The following is a 22,245-nucleotide window of genomic DNA, read 5'->3' on the forward strand; positions in this document are numbered from 1 at the left end:
TTTGCCTTCAGGACAAAGTTTCTCATTTTTTCCTTTGATTATGCAATCTAAGCTCTTCTCTTTTGCATCTTTAAAAACGGTGCTTTGTCACTGATTCCACTGTCTCTTCAGCAAAAATCTGTTTGCATCAGCATGGACTCGGCAGTGGAACAATAAAGCAGCTATTCTTTACTTTTTAAGAGACACACAGCCCAAAAAGAACCTGGTTCATGCCCAAATACACCCAACCTATGTACCTGTATTTACTTGGAAAAGCAACCCTGAATTCCATACAATAACTAGGGCCCTTGGGCACAAGTGCCATCTGTATGTCAGTCAGACAAAAGGTATTTATTCCTTTGAAAGCTCAGACTATGATCGTAACACAGGCATGGGTGTGAAGGGAAGAAGATCTCACACATGCAGTTAATTTATATTTTTTTTTAACCTACCAGCCAGTATAAGATTAAAAGCCATTCTTTTTCTCCTTCTGTGGCAAAGCAAGAGATTAAGATTAGAACTTCCCCACCCTTTCCTTTAATGAGCTGATTTCATTTTTTTGTTTTTATTGTAAAACACCCCTCTATTCCAGTGTCATCCCCTTGATGACACTCCTGTGCCTGACTTGTATGCAGGTGTCATGTAGGTCTATTCTGTGTGTGAGAAAGGACATTCACTCCTGAGAAAACGCTGCCCACAATCTTGCTTTAGCTCTTCCCAAAAGCGGTGAAATGTGGACCTGCTTCATTCTCTTATCACCTGAGCATCTTACTCCGGTTTCTGCATGTTGCTGCATATAACACAGAGCATGTGAATTCAAACCTTTGAATTTAATTTATGGTAAACTGAACACACACTAATACTTTATCCTACACAAGTAATAGAATATAGACTCTGCTAGAAAAAAGCACCTGAACACAATAATAACTAATAATTAACAGCACTGCATCCACCTCAACTCACCATACAGTTTGTTAAAGGAGGCTAAGTGTGTGTTCTCCCACATAGTTTTTAGCTGTACTTCCAACGTATTTCATTGCCTCAGCTCGCAGGTCCCTCTTTCCCAAGTTTTGAATCTGTTTCTTGGCATTTGCTAAACATGAGAGATGCAAGTCTCCGAGACACGTTTACTGTGAGCTTTGTGAAAACGGCCAGCTGTGTTGGGCAGACTGAAATGAGCACGTGGCTTGAGGGGAAGGCTGGCAGAACTTAGCTGGTATCTGCTCACATTAACAACACCCAGCACATCAATCCTTGCATGAGTAATTCTGAAAAACAAGCCAGAGCATGTGCCATCTCCTTCCCTGAGCTAGCATCACAGAAGAAACTCAGACTCATGTGGGTAGAAGGGTGGAAATCTGTAGAAAATGAGCATCATTAGTTTCTCCTAATTTTAACTCCTCATTCTGCCATTACTACACTTCTCTTTTCGTAGCCTTTTAAATTTTGCTACGCTTACAGGACACCTGAAACTTTTTAGAAAATTTGTAAGCAGAAAAATACAGGAAAGCACTCAACTAACAGCAAAAAAGACATTAGAACTTAAAAGCTTGGCTTTAGATGAAATAAATACCCAAACTCAGTATTTTTAATTGCTTTTGACATCAGCAGCTCTACAGCCACTGCACCTCATAACCAGCTTTTTAAAAGTGTTAGCAACTAACCAGGCACTGTAACTGGTCAAAACAGCTCATGGATAAGTCAGAAAGGCAATAGCGTTAGCACTACAGACTGCTGAAATCCTGACTCAAGGGGTGAAACTGAAGTCTCCTGGAAAAACCCCACCTTCCCTGCCACACTCTGTCCTTTTCAGCTCAGCCGTTGGGAATTTAAGTTTAGCAACAGTGAGGCTGGACTCTCCAGAAAAGCGATGCATGTCAGCCATCCATTAGCTGTACTGCAGGGGCTCAGTATGCTGGATCCCCACTCTGAACTGAACTGGCAGCAGTACATATGCAGAACAGCACTTCAGCACCCAGGAGGGAAAACAAATCCAGAACAGCTTTCTCAAAGCATTTTAGGGCAAGAAACGTGTTTTCTGACCATGGCTGCACTATATGGTGAAGTACCTGTGGCTTTTTACAGCACTCCAACATTTTTAATCAAGAAAATCTAAAGGCTTCTTTCCATATAGTACAAATATCATATAGCATCTGAGTGAAAATCACTCTGGAGTTAATTACAAACATGATAAAAATATTTTTTTTTCCTTTATCCTGTTGCCAAACATGACACTTTGGGTTTGCTATAGAGCAAAAGCCCTTATATGAAAACAAACCTGGGTAACTCATCTCACAGACACACGACACTTGGGTGCAGTCTGTTTCCAACACTACTTCAAGCGAAGCTTTGAGGTGCATCGTGGTGTGTGTGGATCAGCATCCTCCTCCTCCGATATGTTTCCTTCTGTCTTACACTAGATGAGGCCAACACACAACCACCATGGAAAGGCATGCCAAAAATTCAAATGCTTAAAGGTTTTCCAACAGGTATGCCTACATCAATAATAAATATAAGGCCAAAAGTAATTAGGAGTGACGTTATTATTACTTTACATAGCACCAAGCAAATCTCATTACTAAACAATAATTCACAAAGCAATGCTAACAAAGCTATTTACCCTATCTGCTTTCATGTAGTACCTATAATTTTTATGTGATTGTCATTTGGATTTATGGTATTTTTTCCATTCCTGGTTTTCAAGATGAGAAATTCAGGCATCTTTATATATGCAGAACACCTATAGCAAATCACTCCAACAAACTGACAGAAAATTCAGTTCTAGAAATAAATTCAACTGTTACCTGGCTGTTAACTTCTAACAATTTCGGGAACAATAAAAAGGGACAGAAATATAGCTGGTTAGTCTGATAGGAGACTGATTGGTAGGTTGCTGTAAAAATACTCACTTTTCATACTGACACATCTAAAAAGAAGATTTTAATTTTACAGAGTGTAACAGCACTTGATACAGTAGGTTTTCCTGAGAGAACTCACCATAGACCATAGCCAAGAAAGACTCAATCTTCTCTGCTTTTTGTTATTACCCAGTAACAAGCTATAGAATAAATATTTTAAAATGCTACCCCATGTTTCTATATATTGTGGTATGTACAAAGTTCTATAAGATCATGATTAAGCTTATTGCTTTTGAAGCACATCTACATGATTTGGGGAAAAAAAAAAAAGCAGCTTAATGCATTAGTTAAGAAAAGAATAACACTGGTAGAGAAAGGGTTCTGTACCTTGATGCTCCTTTACTTCAGAGCCCATGTGCCACAGACAGCATTCGATTAAATAGTCTCAGCAATAAACAATGACAATACACAGAACACTACACAACATCACTCCTTTGGCTCAAAGTAATTCCAGTTTGTTACTGAACAGTTGTTATGCAAAATCTCCAACACATGGCTGAAAACAATAACCTTCACATCCTATATAGTAACAAATTGGCAAACGAAATTTAGATTGCACATCCCTTACATTGTTTTTATTTCTTGTGCAGTTTGAAACGGCATCAGTATAACTTTGGTATTCATCTGAAAAAGGCTTAGCTGGGAGAGCAGCTGGCAGTCACTACTTGTCCAAGGTAAGCTCTGTCTGAAAAGGCATCAATTTCCAACATCTCCAAACAAAGTAATTTGTTTGAAACAAAATAATTTGCTTCAAAATTTTTCATGCTGCAGTACACCCAAGATACAGTTGTGTCCTCATAGGGATGTTAAGAACAGTAATAATAATACTAAAATCATGCTGAGAGATGATGTGGTATCATAGCAATGGTTGCAGAGAAAGTCAAGATCATTTCTGGGAGGGCTCTGGGAAGAACAGCTTTTAGAGAACTTTCTGTTGCCTGGCCTAGTCAAAGCCCTTCCAGTGGTTATATTTTTTCCCTCCTGAAACAGAGTATTACTTAAGATAATTTTTACAGTAAGAACTGTAAATCATCCACTGAACGAACTTTCCCAGGGACATGGTAGAGTCCCTGTCACTGGTGGGTTTTAAGATGCAGTTGGACAGGGTGCTAGATAACCTCCTCTAGGCTCCCTTTCCCAAAAAAGGCTGGACCAGATGATTTTTTGAGGTCCCTTCCAACCTGGGCTGTTCCACAATTCTGATTTTGGGGATACAGAGACTGAAAAAAGATGTTTCTTTTCTATGTGACCACCGATACACAAGCATTTATTGTGTGATCATTCCTTTTTAAATCAGCTAGAATCAATCATTACCAGAAAGGCAAGATGCTGGACTTGCCTGGATGGGATTATGTAGACCAGTTAGAGTGGGAGGGATGCTAGTCAACGTAACAATACAGTATACCTGAAGATCACATTATGATAAAGAGATTTTGTGAAGTCAGAGAGGTCTCTATAATGGTTGATTACCACCATGTGCAATTCTTATTAAATAGGCATTTACATGTTAAAATGGCTGAGGTTGATCTGATGCATCATGAAAGCTACTATCAGTAGGGTCAATGTAGAACAGATGTATTCCCTCTGCAGCTAAGGCAAAACCCCTCTTCCTCCCCACTTAAAAGCTTAATCGCCATTTACATGTCTAAACAAAACCCTCATCTTGTAGAAACTATACATAGCACTGTAACCCTCCATATGTGTGTGTACATATATATATATATTTTAAAAAGTATTTTTTTAGATGTTAGCCATTTTCTATTTACTATAACAAATTGACCTAGGGACCTCTCTGTTTTCCTCTCCCTGCCGTTTTTTTTTTTCCCCTCTCCAAAGTGCCCTGCCGAAAGATAACATACCTTTACTAATTAGGCACCAAGCACTGGGGGTGGGTGGGTGGGTGAGTGGAGTTCAAGTACTTTCAGGTACATAAACAGTGTATTTCATAAATCAAACCTAGCTTCCTCTTTACCTGTGGGTTTGGTGTGAAGGGGAAGCATTTGCAGACAGGGCAGCTGAGAAGAAACTTAACTGTTTCTCAGCCCAGTGGTGAAATAATCCAGGTGATGAGTGGCATAAAACTATTTCTCAGGATATTGGGAGGCTGAGAAAATTACAGAATCTCACAGTATTGTGTGAAAAGGATCTGAGGAAGACAGAAGGAGCTAGGGAATGACAAATTCTCTTTCCCACACTGGTGAGATATTTTCTCTTTCTGATATACATTATTGTCCCATCTAATATAGGTGCCTCTCATGCAGACATTTTACAGGCTTGTTGACATTTACAGAAAAGTAGTTCTCCTCTGACATAAAAAATACGTCACCAGAAGCCCCTGGCCTATACAGGTCCTGTTGCAACCCAGCTTTACAGAGAGCCTAGCACAGTGAGCCTGTAGACACTGCTATGGGACCAAGAAAACCATTGGAGGTTAACTTTAATATCCAGACATTTATACTTTGGAGAAATTTGTTGTAGAGATTATAAGGCATCCTTTAGGGGTCAAGTAGTCCATGTTAATAAAGACTTTCAAAGCTGAACTCGTTCCTACTCATATTTTTGCTAATACAGAACATATTCATAAATACCATAGGCACAAGCAGGATTTTGACAACCATCAATCTATCTTCACTGTCAAACACAGCAGCTGCTTTATCCTCAGCAAAAACCTTCAGCACGGTTCTGTGGCTCAGTCTGCTGCCCCAAAGGACCTTGCTCTTCAGCCGCAGCTGGAAGGACAGATTTCCCTTTCAAGATTCCAGGCAGCAACATTTTTTATAGTTTATTCTTTTTTTATATCAGCTGCTTTCCTCTGTGGGAATGATACTATCTTCGTGACGTGCAAAAGTCTAGACTGCACATCAATGTATGGAGAATGGAATGAAAGCATAGTATCAGCAATGATGTATTCGACCCGACCCACTATTTATATTCCCAACAGTCATGCAAACCTTGCCCATTATACACTAGGGCATACTGCCTCCGTGTGGCAGAATATGCTTCAAACATTCTTTTTTCTTGCACTTCACACAACCTTGTGTGTGGCTATGAATTTTGGAAATTTTGGGAACTGAAGGAATGTTATTCCATATGTTATTCCTGTGAGAAAGGGAAATATGGGGGTGAAAAAATTAATAAATCATATTGATAACAGTGTTTTTTGCACAAATACTCACCAGGAACACACAGTAAAGTACAAAGGCTATATATATATATATGCATATATATGTATATATATATAAATAAAAAGAATGCTTTCTCAAATGTTTATTACACGATGAAAGAAGACTAATTGAAAAAAATTCACATCCTGAACTTGATCAAAGGGGACTGATTGCTCTTCAGGCCTAATAGCTAAAAGCAAGATTGAAAGAGCAGTTTTGAAAAATTACATAAAACTGTATCACATTCTTTTTTTCAGTTCATAACTGGTTTGATTCAAACTTGACTAGAAGACCATAAAAGTTGCTTTAGCATTAGACCAGCTGATTCAAGTAGCACTAACACTGTGTTATGGGTACAGGGTTTTTCCCATGACTAAAATGGAAATAGTTTGTGAAATTGGTGTGTTTTCTTCCACACCACACACATCCCCACCCCAAAGCCCCAACCTCCACCTACTTTACCAATGTTGTTAGATACAAGACCTAAAGAAGATAAAACCCAAGACAATTATCTTTTTGCCCATTTGTGCCTTTACATTTCAGTCTCTACCAGCTGACCACAGGTGCATTCCACCTCGCTGTGAACAAGGTCTTTATATGTAATTTCCAGACTTGAAAGAAGTGACATGGTACGGTTGAAAGGGTTTTGTAAATCACCGGTGCTGTAATACTTAGGATTTCCCTGCTTTGGTTAAAATTATGATGCTCCTGTCAAATCTCAATCTTACTGCACAAAATACACAGTGCAAAGGGGTGCTAAATTTACGGTGAGATTTTTTTCCCTTTTTTTTTTTTTTTTTTTTTTAAAGACAGTGCAAGATCTGGAGACAGCACAAGAATCTCAAGATTAGGGTGTTGCAGGGTGCTATGCCAATTTTAGCTTACATTTCATTATATAAACATTTTCCCATCTCTGTTTGGTATCCAGCAAACAATCCTATTAGAAATTTTCCAAACATCTGTGTGGTTTTGTCTCTAAGTACTGTCCATTTCAAAACTTTTTGAAGTATAAATTAGTAGCTATACATCTGTTGTTGTTGCTCTGTTTGAACCTGTTGCTGTCCTGACTGCTGTGGCGTTGGCTGTGCCTGGGGCTGCAAGACATCAGTCTGAGGCACTGACCTCCATGTCAGAGGATGCTGTTCTGTTATCTGGTTCCCTAGAGGAGCAATGGAGTTCACCAAGGTGGTCAGGTTTATAAAATGGGCCACAGACTGAGGATTGGCTGCCTCTGGCTGCGGCTGGATCTGAATGTCATTTTGGCGGTTGTGCAGCATGGCAGAACCACTGACAGTGTCAAACGTGACGGTGAGAATTGAGTTGTCCAGCTGTAACTGACGTTCAGGTGCAGTCAGATGGCCCACAGCCACTGGCTGGAGGTTTGTGAATTGGGTTCCAGCTGCTGTTGTAATGGGGGTAACAGTGATATTTGTCAGCCCAACGGAACTGGAAGGGGCTGTGACATTTGGGTCGCCAAGGGTCACCACCACCTGAGGAAAAACAGAAAGGTAACCTCAACCTTACATCTTGCAGCTGACTACGAAGTATCAAGCATCAAGAAAGATCACCCAAGTGCTGATGGGCTCACACGTTGCTACTGCCAGCAAGAGAAGTCACACACACAGAGGGGAACACAGAAAGCTTGGAATATAACAACTTCCACATACAGAATGTAATGGGAGAGGCATATGCAACATTCAAAACATGCAGCTGAATTGTCTTTTGCAGTTCTAGTCACAGCTTCTGCTGGTTAGTGGTATCTGGCAAACAAGGAGATGGTAACGCCAAAATAAATGAAAATAAACATGAGGAGCTTACTGGACCAACTTCTTTTTTTAGTCCCTATTCATCTTCTTATTGCCACAATTGATCAAATTAGCTCTAAATGTTCTGATCACTCTTTTGTGTCTGTTATTAGGAAAAAAGAAGGGTTATTCCTCTAAGCAGTGCCTGCTACCCATCACCCTGCTACTGGAGCTCACCTGCTGGATGCTCTGTACAGCTGAGTTAGTCTCATCTCCAACATTCCCTGTGAAGTCACCTTCCTTCTCTGTGTATTCACTGAAGGCAGGGTCCTCAGGCACTTGAGTTTCCTCCTCCTCACCTGACTTTTGTTTTCGTTTCTGGCCACGTTTAGGAGCTTTCATATGCTGTTTCCCTTCTGGTAATTCTCCTTGTTCCAAGGCTAATTCCGGCTGGAGCAACACATTTCCAAACAAAACATCAAGTCATTTTGCTTAGTGAAGTTCCAAGTAAGAGACTATCACCTGAAGTTGGTTTACTGTCAATTCTCAAGTGAAGAAACACACTTTAGCAAAAAACCAAAAAAAATTAGGTGAGGAATGAGACCTCACCCTGTAATTACCTCTGTTTCACCAGCACCTGTGCTATACAAAAAAACAGATCAACAGCTTGCATCTGCTCATACATGTTAAGCTGGAGCTGACTCTCTAAAAAAGCACATTCCTTCCCATCAGCCTACGCCCACCTTACATTATGTACCCAAAAAGTGATGTCCCCACCTCACCGTCCAGTAGGCCTGGAACCTAGCTGCCACCAGAATTCTGCAATGATGAATTTACCTGAACAATCCCAATTGAGGAGGCATCAATGGTCGTCGTCTCTGGCAGCTGCTCTAAATCGTCAATCCTCACCGAAAGAATCTGTAGGCAAAGAGTTATCAGCTGGTGAACTGCACCACTGCATACCACAGTCAAACAAGACAGCATTGTCCTAATAAATCCTGTCACAAAGCAAAAACGATGTAATCTAACATTTTACACATATCATTTAACACAAGCAATTTAACTATGGCTTTTTTTAAAATAACCTTTTCACCTATAATCTTTTCCTTCTTGCTGAAAACCAGCAAAGTTTAAAGACAACAACAGAAGACTATTTTCATATTCTAGACAGAATACAACCCTCTGGGAAGTGATGACTTCTATAGAAAACAAACAGTGTGTTTGAAAAAACTTATTATTTTTGCGTTTCTGTTTATAAACTTATCAACTGTGTCTTACTCCATTATTTTCAGCTGAATCTATACATCTCAGATTATCAAAGAACAAATTGCCCTCTGGACTGCAGATATGCAGCTGTATTTTTAATCCAAAGATCAATAAACAAAGCTTTTTGTTGACTTCCTTCCCAGTCATCATGATAAAAAAACGTTCATGGAAAGCAATACTAATGATAAATTGGTAGGGGTGGGGCAAAAAAGCCTGAAAGGGAACAGAAAAGCCTTGGTCAACCTAAACAAAAAATGCTTAGGAGAAACACAATAGCTATTCAGAAATTTAGAACACAGAAAAACCCCCACTGGGGTCAGACAAAACATCGCTCTAATCCAGATTCTCTGCAGTCAGCATTCATCTTTAATACTAAGAATAATTTTGTATCATCAGCAGACGCTGCCATCACCTCTCTATTCACCATTTCTTTCAGATCACTTCTGAATACAGAGAACACAATAGGGAAAAAAGAATCAATTATACTCATTAATGGATGAAGACAAAACATGAAAAAAATAACATTTAAGCTGAGGCAGAAAAAGAAAAAGGACTTAAATAATCAGAAGAATTTCATTTTTCGAGACTGACAATCAGATATGTTTACTACTGAATCTTAACATAATGAAAGGCTGATTCAGTTAAGTGCATGTTTAACAGACACTACCTAAAATTGGCCCCAGAAGAACAGAAAAAAAAAGAGAGAGAGAGAGAGAGGGAGGGAGAAAAAGTAATTCCTTTCAAAGCCATGAACTAACCAACACCACACACAAAAAGAAAAAACCAACCACCCCACAGTCTACCTGCCAAACTCACTCACCTCTGGATGTTTACGCCTCATGTGTCGACTCATAGATGCTCTGGTAGAAACCTTTGTCCCACACAACTGACAGCTCTGGGCTTCCACCTTATCATGAGTGAGCTGGATGTGCTTCTGTAGCATGTAATCAGTGACATACTTCTTATCACAGACTGAACATGTCCACTGTTTTCCTACTGGTGGCAGATGGAAGGAAACGCTGTTAGCAACAGCCCCCAAAGATGAGTATCATACTGTCGGCATATCAACAAGAGGAACAATTTTATATTGGTAACATGATGTGTAACACTAGTTCCAGGACTAGCAAGACTAAAGCAAGCCCAGGAACAAAACTAAAATATTGTCTTTGGATACTGTTTTTTAGAGGATTTACCTGTATGAATCAACTTATGAGTCTCCATTGTATTTCTCTCACTAAACGTCTTGCCACACAGCTCACACATGAAATCTTTGATTCCTGCATGAAAAGCACAGGCAGCATCAGAGTGAAAACAATCTAAGCATCTGGGACAATTCAGAGTCTCATATTACTAAAAAAAATATTAAAATATCACAGCCAAATCTACAAAAAGTAGATTTTATCTACAAAAAGTAGAAGCCCAGCTTCACCAACTATTTTTAACTAAGCCATGCCACTATATCTGGCAGAAAATGAATCCAAGAGAAACTGATGTGGAAGGTAGAGTTTTGTTTTGGAAAAGGAGAAACTGAAGACTAACTTAAAACAAAACCAATGCTCTAGACCTATCCTAGACCAAAACAACCTCTCTTAGAAAAGCAAAACACGAAACCAGGTAATCTAAATATATAAACTTTATAACAGGTGATTTTGGCTGGTGAGAGGACTAAATCTCATTTTTCAAAAAGCAGAATATATATATTTTTATTAGTGTTCCTCATACCCTCTGATTGCTCTACATAAGAGTTCTCTCAGGAAACATTTAACTGAATCAGTGCAACTTTTGTACATCTTTAGAGACCTTACCCGTATGTCTTTTGTAATGCTTCAGCATGTTCACTTTCTGTGCAAATTTTCGGTGACATTCCTTGCATTCATATTCTTTAATCCCTTTATGAAGTTTCATGTGGTGACGAAGTGCATGTTTTGTCTTCATTCCTGTGAGACAAAAGGTACAGCATGACAATTAGTCCATTGCTCCCACCTTCAGAGAAGAACTCAGGATGACCGTGTTGTTAGCCATAAGCTCTAAGATTATATTTGCTGCATGTCCACAATTGCATATTTTTAATTGTTTAGGCAGCAGTGCATGTTATCATTATTATTATTTTAATTCCAAGAAAAAGCTCTGGAAAACACCAGAGTAACCACTGATGAAGAAGCAAAACAGCAGGGACAAGCAAAGGCAAAACATCATTAGACATCTCAGAGTTACTGCCCTCCACTAAAATACCAGTGCAGATTTGTTCAAGTTATAACATGAACAATTCAGAAAGTCAAAGCAACTTTAACTCTTAAGGCTCTTACAGAGAGAAATTACTCTATTTCTTAAGCCTAAAAACAGCCTAGAATGCCAAAATTAACTTGTATTCATTTTTGTGCTGCAAATGCCTTGGAACTTGGTCAGGCAAGCAATCCTCAGTCTGACAGAGGCAAATTTTATTAAAATCAGTTTTGTCTTACAGGCCATGAAACTTAAATTGCATAAAATTAGGGGTAGTTTATGTAACCATAAGACTCCTGATTAATACAGTTTCTACCTCTCAAAAATGCAGGATTTACATCACTCTGAGGACCTTCCCAATATCCTAAGAATGGCAGTAGTTTCAATTCAGATATTCACCTGTTATTCAGTATCACAATTAATGGAAAACAAGGCATTAGACATACCTTTGCCACACTCTGCACACAAGTATTCTCGGATATTATCATGGACTCGCATATGTTCTTTTAACATGTCTTTTCTAGCAAATGATTTGCCACATTGCTCACAAGCATGACTTTTTACACCTTAAAAGTAAATTTAAAAGACAACATAAAAAAAAGATGTTAATGAAAAATGTGCATCTCCTAAAAACTGACTAAACTGGTGAATAAGAGGGCAACCTGTGTTGTCAACCACATCTTTCACGCATATTGTAGCCCAAACTAAATTAGAAGACTTTGGAGAGACAGAAAAGCTGGCTTTTTGTGTGAGATCTGGGAAAAAAAAAAAAAAAAAAAAGATAAAGCCTGAGGCAGGAAAATACTGAATAGCGTGAAATAATAATGAGCTGTTAAAAATGATTTTGCGATAGCAGTTTTCAGCCTGTGTAATGGTGAGAAGATGGCACGGGTAAGAATTTGGGGAGAACAGAATACAGAATTAGGATTTTTAGCTGGTGAATCCTGCATCATATTAACTAGGAATCTGGATTGTGTGCCTAGATGAAATACCCTCATTAATACCTCCTGCTTTAGAAAACCGGTCTACCCTAAAAGCATAAATGGAACATTTATCTCATTGTAACCTATAGTAAAAACTCACAACTTATTTCCTCCTGAAAAAAAATAAGGCAGGCACTGGCAACAGAAATGTCTTCTTAGTATTGATAATAATAAAGAAATACAACATTTTTACCTGTATGTATAAGCTTATGTCTTTCCAGATTTCCTATACTGTTAAAAATCCTTCCACAGATTTCACATGGATGGATGTACCTGGAACCAAGAAGAACAAAAACTGTGACTCATTTCTTGAGACAGAGGTGTTTTTCAGGCATCTCTATCAGTAACTGTATTTCATGTGGTAATAATAATTACTACAGAAGTTCCTTGAAACACAAATGCATTTTTTAAATTAGCCTTAAGAAACCTGTAAGTTCACTGCAAGCTTGGAGCAGTCTGGCATTCCTATATTCTCAATTCATAGTTTGTAAAAATATTTACCAAAATCATAGATTTATACTTTACAAAGCCCAAACTGGGAGGCTGTTGACTAATCTCTGTGTGAAGTGATTCATTAGTGGTATACATCTCTAGCTTTCAATAAACATTTTAACGCCTATTATACAGTTTCAGATATTTTAGTACAGCCCAATTCAGGTGGCAGAGCCACTGTAACTTCAGAAAGATAGCTCCTGCTGTCAGTCCAACACATCATCTTACTTCTGCACGTTAGGATCAGGCAGGTTCTCCCGATGAATGACCATGTGTGCATGGTAAGTTGCCTTCAAGGCAAAACGTCGGTTACAAATACTACAGCCATAGCCTTTCTCCTTGTGCACGTCCATTATGTGCTTCAGGTACTCCTTCCCTCTGCCAAAAGTCAACTGTGGAAAGAACCAATAGTGAATCAAAGGGGAAAAAGTCCTTGGGAACAGTAACAGTCTAGTAACACATCACTGGGATCTAGTCAGAGCTAGTAGACATAAATATCCTGTGTATCCCTAGGTGAAAAAATCTGTGAAAGCCGGATTTAGGCTTGAACCTCTTTGGCCATTACAAACACATTACTACAGGACACCATTTGGAAAACTAGCTTGAGATGGTATCTCTGCTTCTTACACTGGACAAGCAGAGGACCTCCAATTATTTGTGCACTGAAGAACAGCCTTGAAGAGGGCCACATCTAACCTCCACTAGCTGCCAAAGCAAGGATGCCATAGAAGGAAAAAAAGTCTTTTGGGCTCTAGGGGCATGGTAAGCTCTAGTCTGCATAGTAAACTTTGGCATTTTCTCCAGAAGAGTTGGTATTTCTAGGCATTGCAGGGCAGTGATTCTAGCTCAGCTCCTGGAACTGCTACAACTACAACAGACAGGTGCTCCATGACTCAGTTCCCTGGACTAAGTAACCCTGCATACACATATATACTCCAACATATCAGGCAAAGTGCCCTAATGACATCATCTTTTGCTCCAATTTTGGGAGTAGCCGGGGTATTTCTGACAGCATTGCACAGCTTGGTGAAGGTGTGCTTTGGGATGAGAAAAAAAGAGAAAGATTCTTAAGAGCTCAGAAGAGGTATGTTCACTATGACTCATTTGTATGTTGTTCTCCCTTAGGAATGCATGAAAGATATTTTCAGCCACAAAGAGCCCCCCCATCTCATCACAGCTAACACTCGTTATCCACAGCTGCTGCCTTACACAACCATTTACTTCACAAACACCTGCAAAACTGCTAAAATCCCAGCTTCCAAAACGATCTTTCTAATCCAAATGGCACAATTGCCCTCATTTGGAAGCATACAATTTTATATAGTTTATGTACCCATAAAGTGTCAGGTGTTAAAATAATCATGTGGTTGCTTTCAATGTGGTAAACTGGTGTGATACCACATCTTCTTACGCTCACTGACATAAGCTTAAAATCACTTAGCACTTAAAACCAGTGCACAGATAAAACATACAACTGAATTATTATATCCATGTCTTTAAAATGAAGATAAGCTAAGCACTTTTATCACATTAAGTGTAGACTGTGATAGAAGCTCTGATTTCCAGCAGCTAAGTCAGTGGCTTAACTACCGAAATTCCCCTGTCCCTATGTCAGTTTGGCCAGTTTTGCTGTTCTCACTGATTGCTTTTGCATCCCACCCACCCAGCACAGCACGCTTGCCCAGTAAGGGAATCCAAATGGGCCTTAAGGACTCCATTCTTCCCCATTACTTCTTTATAAAATGGCAAAAGCCATGCAAAAGGTTTAAAAAGTCTTCCGGTCTCAGCTGACAACTGAGTAAAATATGTTCCATCAGTACTTCTAATGTTGTCCTGTTAGTAATAGAGTAGGCCAAGAATAAGCAGTCACACTGAACATAAGCAGCAGTCTTAAGTCTCCAGAACTGGGTGTCTACTAGAGGACCATTGGATCTCATAAAAATTAATCAGTTTATGGATTGTATAATTCAGAAATGCTATAATAATTTTAACTTGCACATAATTAAAAAGTAGTGTAAGATGTGAATGTTCCGTTATTGTTTCTTCCTCCAGTTTTGCTTGCTAGCTTCTTTCCACACAGGCAAGCATATGTATGTGTATTTCTCATTTTAAGTGTTTAGCATTCACCTTACAGAACATCACCTAAAGTCTTATGGCAAGCATCAACAGATTAGAGGTAACAAGCACTGTGGAAGAGAGCAGACCTGTGGACCGGCCTTCTCTTTGTGAACCCTTAATGTTATTTAAAATACTGAATGATTTATAAACGTTTCCACTCCTTCCTCCCATCCCCCCAAAAAGTTAATTTGAAAGTATTTAAAGCTACCTGGCACCTTTTGCAGCTATACTTGTGAGGCTCAGAATCTGCACTTTCATCAGAGTTGTCATCATTTTCCTCTGATGAGATTCCAATTTTACCAATGAATTCTTCTCTCTGGTGATCATCCATTAGTGCTATGTCCTGTGTAGGTGGGAAAGAATATTTTGTTTTAATAGATTAAACTTCTATTTCAAAAGGTAGCACCTCGTCAGCTTTTGTTGCCATGCAGACTGCCTTGAATTAACAATTGCTGCAACATTATTTATTTAAAATACCCTCCTGCTTCATTCAATCAGGTAAACAAAGTTCCTCTGTCCATGAATAAACAAGGAACAACTGCTTATCCAAACAATTTTTCTGTGTATAAAAGGAACTTCAATGTAAACAGAGATTCAACTGGTACAGTATTCTATTCATAAAAACATCCTTATGAGCACCACTGAGTTATACAACTTTCAATTCAATCCATATAATTAATTTAGTGTTAACCTGGTTATGTCAAAATAATCTGGGTCTGATTAAGCACTATTAAAATGGGGGATTTTTTTGTGATTTGGAACATTTTGATAAAATCAGGTAAAGAACTCAATATACAGGCAGTTATAGTGGCATATGCAAGAGGATCACAGTCACTGGCATGCAAAAGGCAGGAACAATTAGTTCTCTTGTTTTTTTCCCCACAAAGAGAGAGTATGACAGTAACCCCTCAGCCCAACCAAACTACAATTGGAACAATACATCTGTCTGCAGCCTTCCTGTTAAGTTATTCTCCCTGCTTTAAACTGGTCCATATATGCCGTAGCAATCCAGATGTAGAAACAGAGCCATGGGTAAATCAGAACACAACTCATGTTAAGCTGCTGTAGAAACATCACTGCGCAGAGTACATAACCACTGTTGTATTGCCAGTATGAACACGTGGCCGCAACAGTCTCAATATATTGGTACGTTTACATGTCTGCCAAGTAACTTTTCTAATAAATTATTAGCACAATACCTTAAAATGGACATGAATGTGATCTCTCAACACATCCACCCTGAAAAATTTACGTCCGCAGATTTCACAAGTGTATTTCTTGTCTCCATGTGTTAAAAGATGTTTGTTCATATTGCTCCTACATGAAAACACCTAAAAGAAAAGAAGAAGGAAGGAATGGTTTTTGTATAATGTCCATCAGGGCTGGAGTTCTTTACAAGCTATCCAGTGGAGAGCACAGAACATATTTACTGTCCTGTTTCATTCATTCTGACCACAAACATGTAGGGGCTCCTGTTATCCAGCCAGCAGGTTACCCCAGAAACTACTGGCACAGCAAAATACAGGTGTACAGTTCCAAGGAACTGACTGAAATTGGCTGTTCATCAGAGGTGGACTTCCAAAAAAGCTGCAGCAGAATTACACAGGGTAGATTTAGAAATATTTAGTCTTTATAATGCCTTTTGAATCATGAATGTTCCACCTATCTATAAATAGACACATCCACAAAATCTACCTTCATTGATATGTAACGTATCTGAAGTATCAAAACCAAAGGTCTACACACCAACTTAAGAGCTGCTTGAGTATGTCTTGCACCATGAATCATTAGACATTTATAAAATCACTAGTTAAACTCACAGTCTTTGTACCTGTGATAACAGCAACTTAATCTCATGAGTGTTAAATACCCAAATGCAACAGTGCCATGACTACACCATGGAATCACAGTCAACTCCAACTGTTTACATTCCAGAAGAAAAGCTTCACTGTAAATAACATGAGCCATGAGATTTCACTGACAGACAGTGGCCATGTTACACTCTACATTGTGCTACATATCCTGAAAAGTAGTTTTGTTCTTATCTTTGTCCTGACAGCTGCCACCATGCATGGCCACAGTGAGCTTGGATGTATAATGGAGCTGGGCAGTTTAAAGAATAACGTCGTGGCTGGATGGCGAGGCTTGCTGGTAACAAGCCACATGCCTGTCCAAGCTGCGAGGTAATCTGACTTGGCATATACCTCAGTGCAAGTAATTTACCTCAACCTTTTGGCAGGCTGTGTTGTGGTTTAGGTAGGCTGCTGTTGTGGTTTAATACATGGGTGGCAACTCGTTATGCCACGGTAACTCATTTGGAGGAGCTGGGTTGAGGCACACCATACCCCTGCAGTATCCTTGCAGCTACAATGCAGAGCTTCACATGGCACATGCTGGCAAAGGCGCCTACCTTCCCACACACAGGGCATCCCGAAGGCTCCTTTTTGTAGCGCACCATGTTTTCCGTGTTGTGCTCAAAGTCTTCTCTTTTCACACGCCTCACCCCTTAACAGAACAGTCCCCATCAAAAAAACAAAACAAAAAAAATAAACCATGGTTTTCCACTCCAATCTGCATGCCCTTTCAGGTGAATACTGTAGAGAAGAGGATCATTTAGGATCATGGGAAAAGCCTCAATGAAGAATTTAGTTGCTAACAAAAGGATGATTTCTAAATTAAAACGGTGCCTAAAGAATATAAAAGCAGTCTGCTGAACTGAATATTATCGCTTATTGTTCAGCACACCAATCATAAAGTGTCAGAAACCAGGCACAGATTGTCAGCACCTGGAAACAGGCAGATCTAGTAGGCCTTGGCACTTCAGTCAAATCGCTGGCCCAGAAACTTCCCCTTGCAGTCTCTAATGAGAGAGGCAACCACCCAGCATCATCTCTAATGCTCAATGAGAATTTCAGATCTTTCTCTGCTACTTTCAGGAGGGAAGAGGGCTGCTGTGCTGTAACAGCTAAGCAAGAGATGCCTTGCCATTGCCATTCAACCCCTCATCCTCTAGCTGTCCTCTCATTTATGACACAAAGGTCTGAATCACAAGAGAGGCCAGTGACAGTCAGCTATGTCCACAGTACAAAGTTAGACAATCTGGCTGCTTCTTTAAAATCACCTCTGATTTCATATCTAGATTTTATATCTCTCTCTCTCTATATATATATTATATATAGATTTTATATTTAGATTTTATATGATTTTATATCACTAGAGGTAAGAATACATATTTCAGATACCTACCATCACTCAGGTTTTTCCAGAGTCTTTGAATACCTATAAAATCTTTATATGTTTAAGATTTTGAACAGTGTATAACCTCTTCTTCATACTTAAGATTTTGAAAGATATCATCATACAGCATTTGATTTATACTATTTATACACTAGTCATTTCCAGTTGTACATTGCCAGTTAATTATCTGCCTTCAAATTTTCAAGTTACTGTACCGTTTTTTTAAATAGAAAGAACAGAATTAAAGAAAGAAAAAGATTTAATTAAAATCTGCTAGTCTAAACTACTGTATAATAAGCCAAACAACTTCCCCATGACCATTAGTAGCACTAGATCCAATCACATGAGGCTGAAAAAAAGGGTAGGTGCCCCTCCTAGAAAGTTTTTCATAGAATTAGATAACTCCCCTCCAGGATCCATTATTATTATGTTAAATAAATCATAGAATCATCAGATCATTTAGGCTGCAAAAGACCTTTAAGGTCATTGAGTCCAACCATTAACCTAGCACTGCCAAGTCCACCACTAAACCATGTCCCTAAATGCCACACCTACAGGTCTTTTAAATACCTCCAGGGATGGTGACTCAACCATTTCCCTGGGCAGCCTGTTCCAATCCTTGACAACCCTTTCGGTGAAGAGATTTTTCCTAATATCCAATCTAAACCTCCCCTGGTGTAACTTGAGGCCATTTACTCTTGTCCTTCATTTTGCTGAAACTTGCTACGCCAGATCAGGTAACTGATAAAAAAAAATGACAGCTAGCATACAGAAGAATATGATACACAATCGTTTCCTTAACCTTCCCACCTCTACTGCCATTTCAAGAGTAGTAATTGATCTGCAGCATACTTACCTTCCAAGTGTCGTCTTTGATGGTCTAGCATGACATCCTTCCGGTAGAACATCTTATTGCAGATTTCACATGCAAACTTCTTATCCCCATGTTTTTTCTTGTGTTTTGAAAGATTACTGTTTGTAGAAAAGAATCTGAAACACATCTCACACTGGAATGTCTTGTCATCTGTCAGCAAGAGAAACCATGCAGTTCTTTACAGACGAAAACAGGTTTTGTATGTTTGTGAGACAGGTAATTCTTCTGTTAGATCTGAGGAGTTTTAAGCTATAACCCATCATTGTATGGACTAAGGAGGGAAATGCAAAAGCTAAGTTTTTCTTCTACTTTAAAATTTTTTTCAAAGGCAACAAATATACATAATCCTAACTTGAACATGGAATCTAGCATTGTAACTTCCTCACATGGGCTACTTCCACTGTGATCTAGCATTCATTAAAATTATGCTTGGAGTGGCTTCTGTTACAATTGATTCAAGTTTTTAATGTTGGTAAAATCACTACACATACAGCAACATAGCATAACATGAACAGCTGTGTCTAAGCACCAGAACACTTCTGCCAGCACTGGCTTCTAATACCAGCCAGTACAGAATACTCCAGAAGAAAGTATAAAATCTCAAAAATATACCATTACATGACGATAGGCCTATGGGGAATTTGTTTTGTATTCAGTATTCAGACTTTTCTTGGAACATGAAGGCATGGTTCTGTAGATGGAATCTGCCAATGCTACAGCAATCACAAAGAAGTAACTGTTTCATGCCTTGAAGAATAGAGCAAAAACTGCTGCTCATTTTGGTCTAAAAGCAAAAATGAGCTGCTGCCTTTGAATAAAATGAATACCGAGGTTACTTGGCATTAGTTTCCATTCTTCATAAGGCTGAGTTTTCACACAGCCTGTACCCTCTTGAAAGGAACTGAGAAAACCTTCTTTGAATAGTGCTGTAAGGGGTAACTACGCAGGTGATTCTGGACTGACAGTTATCATGTCAGTCATGGGTCCATAAAAGTAACCAACATGTCCTTTTCTAAGCATAAATCACTCAACATAAATAATACGAGTAACAACAAGGGATGGCTATGGGAGGAAAGGACAGGTTGTAGAGATACTAAGAAAAAAAAATCTAGAGAAACTATTCCAAGTATAAAAAAAACCTAAGAAAACTGTAATTCCAGAAAACTACAATCAATCAATAGTACTGCTCCCCTTTCCAGTTCTTCTGTTACAGATAAATGAAGTGAAACTTAGTTGCAAAAAAGAAAATTAAACCGAGATGGTGACAGGGTATCTGTGAACATGCAAATGAAATACCACTGAGGATATTAGACAGGTAAGCAGGAGATACTAAAAAAAGCAATATATAAGTGGATGTGTTGCTCTACAGATTAGTGGTTACACTTATCACAGAGTTTAAGGGAAGCAGGGCAGGTTGCTTGTTGTGATGATGACAAAAACCAAATTCCTACTGCCCTTCTGCAGTTTCTATGCTGAGATGGATTTGTGGATGTTCTCCCAAAATGGAGTAGAGATGCCAGAGGAAGTGGAACAATTAGCCATTCTCACCTGTCCTGCAGTTATGGAATTCCAATGCACTTTCTATCCGAAAGGCCTTTTCACATGTGCTGCACTTGTATCTGTACTCACTGTCAACCTGAGGATTGCAAACAGTAAATGTTCAAGCGGGGAAAAAGTCAAGTCACGCCTGACAGAGAAATTGTAAATCTGAACTACTTTTTTTTTGTTGCTGTTTTCTGTCTTTTCCCATTTTTCTTCCTTCAACAGGACATTCAAATACACATTGATGCAAAATTCTGACACTATATCATCCTCCCATGTTCCTATATCTGAGCTCTATTAAAAAAAAAAAAAAGTAGATCATGCCCCTGTGTGCATTTAACAGTCTTCCTGACAACCCCTGGTCCAACACAGAGACAATTTTTGAGAAGCAGGATGTAATCTGACTCATCCTTCAGCTCCAGAACAGATGCCAGCAATCTGAGAACTTAGGACCTTGATGCCAAGTAGCAACAGAAATATTTTCTGATAAGGCACCACTAGAGGCATGTTTAATATTTATATTGGCAGCAGCACTAAAAGGCCCTCACCAATGGACATGGTGCTGCTGCTGTAAGCACTGTAGGTTTACACACATGTGTGTAGCCCTTAACGACACAGCCTTTACCCAGAGAGTTACGCATGTCTGGTGGGGATAAATGCAACAGAACAAGCAAACAAGACTGGAACAATCCTATACAGTACCATAAACTGAAGTCAGATCTCACCTCTAGATCATACAGGTCCACCTAACTCCAGCTTGTCTTGCTGTAAATGATGCCTGAAAACAATATTCTATAGGAAATTCGGACACAAAAAGGAGTTGTACACTCAAAAGCACGTCCACGCTTTGCAAATTCATCAGCTGTTCTAACAGAAGATGTTACCTCTCCCTATCAGTCTTGTCTCACTTATTCACACAGACATCTACCCAAATATAATTGACCCAAGCTTCCCAGCTAGCACCTGGAAGCTCACTACATTTTCACCTAACCTCAGAAAGAGCCCGCTAGTCATTTACACTCACTTCATTCCTGCTGTGCTTGTATGAAACATGCTGCTTCAAGCTCTCTTTACGGCTGAACAGCTTTGCGCATTCCTCACATTTAAATAGTTTGTCACCTGAGGGGATCAATCAAGATAAAAAGAAAGTAGTCAGTGACTGATAATATCAACTCTAGGCAAGACAGGGGAAACCAAAGCACAAGCAACAGCAAACAAACAGGCTAGTGATGAGAAACTTCAGTAATACAGGAGATCCAAGTAGCGGATTTTAACCTTTTCCAACAATTTTGTTTGGTTCCCCCACCCTTTTTCAGTGATTATTTTTCACAGAGTACTTTGTAGTAGGTCACAGACCCCTGGAACTTTAGCTCACAAGCTAAAATGCACTCGGGTGACATTTACATAGCAATGTTACCCATGTGCCTGTGAAGGTGGGGGGGGAGATACATATGTGTATATTTAAAGGCAAGAATAATTCTGGAGAAAACATCACGTCCTTGCCCTTGCTTAAAATATGTACCTAAATTCAAGCTCCAAATACTCTTAACTTCACCTTTCAACTATTATCTTCTCATGCTTTGTTCTGCATAACTAAGAGTTTCCTAGAGAGCGTTAAAAAAAAAAAGAAAAAATAGCTCTCTTCAAATTGCGTATCCCAGTATCTAACAATAGCCTAGTTCCTTTACTCAATGGTGGAGCCAA

The 22,245-nt window shown here is 39.1% G+C and overlaps 1 protein-coding gene across 8 annotated transcripts in view; it reads right to left on the reverse strand.

The window, feature by feature from the left end:
- Nucleotides 1-2,904: 2,904 nt before the first annotated feature.
- The window catches only part of PRDM15 (PR/SET domain 15), a 38,840-nt gene continuing 19,499 nt past the window's right edge, over nucleotides 2,905-22,245 (reverse strand). For 7 of the 8 annotated variants that reach the window (XM_056329965.1, XM_056329964.1, XM_056329962.1 and 4 more), the window contains 15 exons: nucleotides 21,566-21,660; nucleotides 20,548-20,635; nucleotides 18,982-19,149; nucleotides 17,299-17,393; nucleotides 16,088-16,219; nucleotides 15,097-15,231; nucleotides 12,999-13,162; nucleotides 12,472-12,551; nucleotides 11,742-11,861; nucleotides 10,878-11,009; nucleotides 10,266-10,349; nucleotides 9,893-10,068; nucleotides 8,644-8,724; nucleotides 8,044-8,256; nucleotides 2,905-7,551 (listed from right to left, as the gene is read on the reverse strand). In XM_056329965.1, coding sequence (XP_056185940.1) covers nucleotides 7,075-7,551; nucleotides 8,044-8,256; nucleotides 8,644-8,724; nucleotides 9,893-10,068; nucleotides 10,266-10,349; nucleotides 10,878-11,009; nucleotides 11,742-11,861; nucleotides 12,472-12,551; nucleotides 12,999-13,162; nucleotides 15,097-15,231; nucleotides 16,088-16,219; nucleotides 17,299-17,393; nucleotides 18,982-19,149; nucleotides 20,548-20,635; nucleotides 21,566-21,660 — 2,240 coding nt within the window. In that variant the 3' untranslated portion in view covers nucleotides 2,905-7,074. The remainder of the gene's footprint in view (nucleotides 7,552-8,043; nucleotides 8,257-8,643; nucleotides 8,725-9,892; nucleotides 10,069-10,265; nucleotides 10,350-10,877; nucleotides 11,010-11,741; nucleotides 11,862-12,471; nucleotides 12,552-12,998; nucleotides 13,163-15,096; nucleotides 15,232-16,087; nucleotides 16,220-17,298; nucleotides 17,394-18,981; nucleotides 19,150-20,547; nucleotides 20,636-21,565; nucleotides 21,661-22,245) is intronic. The other variant, XM_056329963.1, reaches the window with a different exon arrangement.

This window comes from Falco biarmicus, chromosome 2, assembly GCF_023638135.1.
Source record: "Falco biarmicus isolate bFalBia1 chromosome 2, bFalBia1.pri, whole genome shotgun sequence".
Classification (NCBI taxonomy): domain Eukaryota; kingdom Metazoa; phylum Chordata; class Aves; order Falconiformes; family Falconidae; genus Falco; species Falco biarmicus.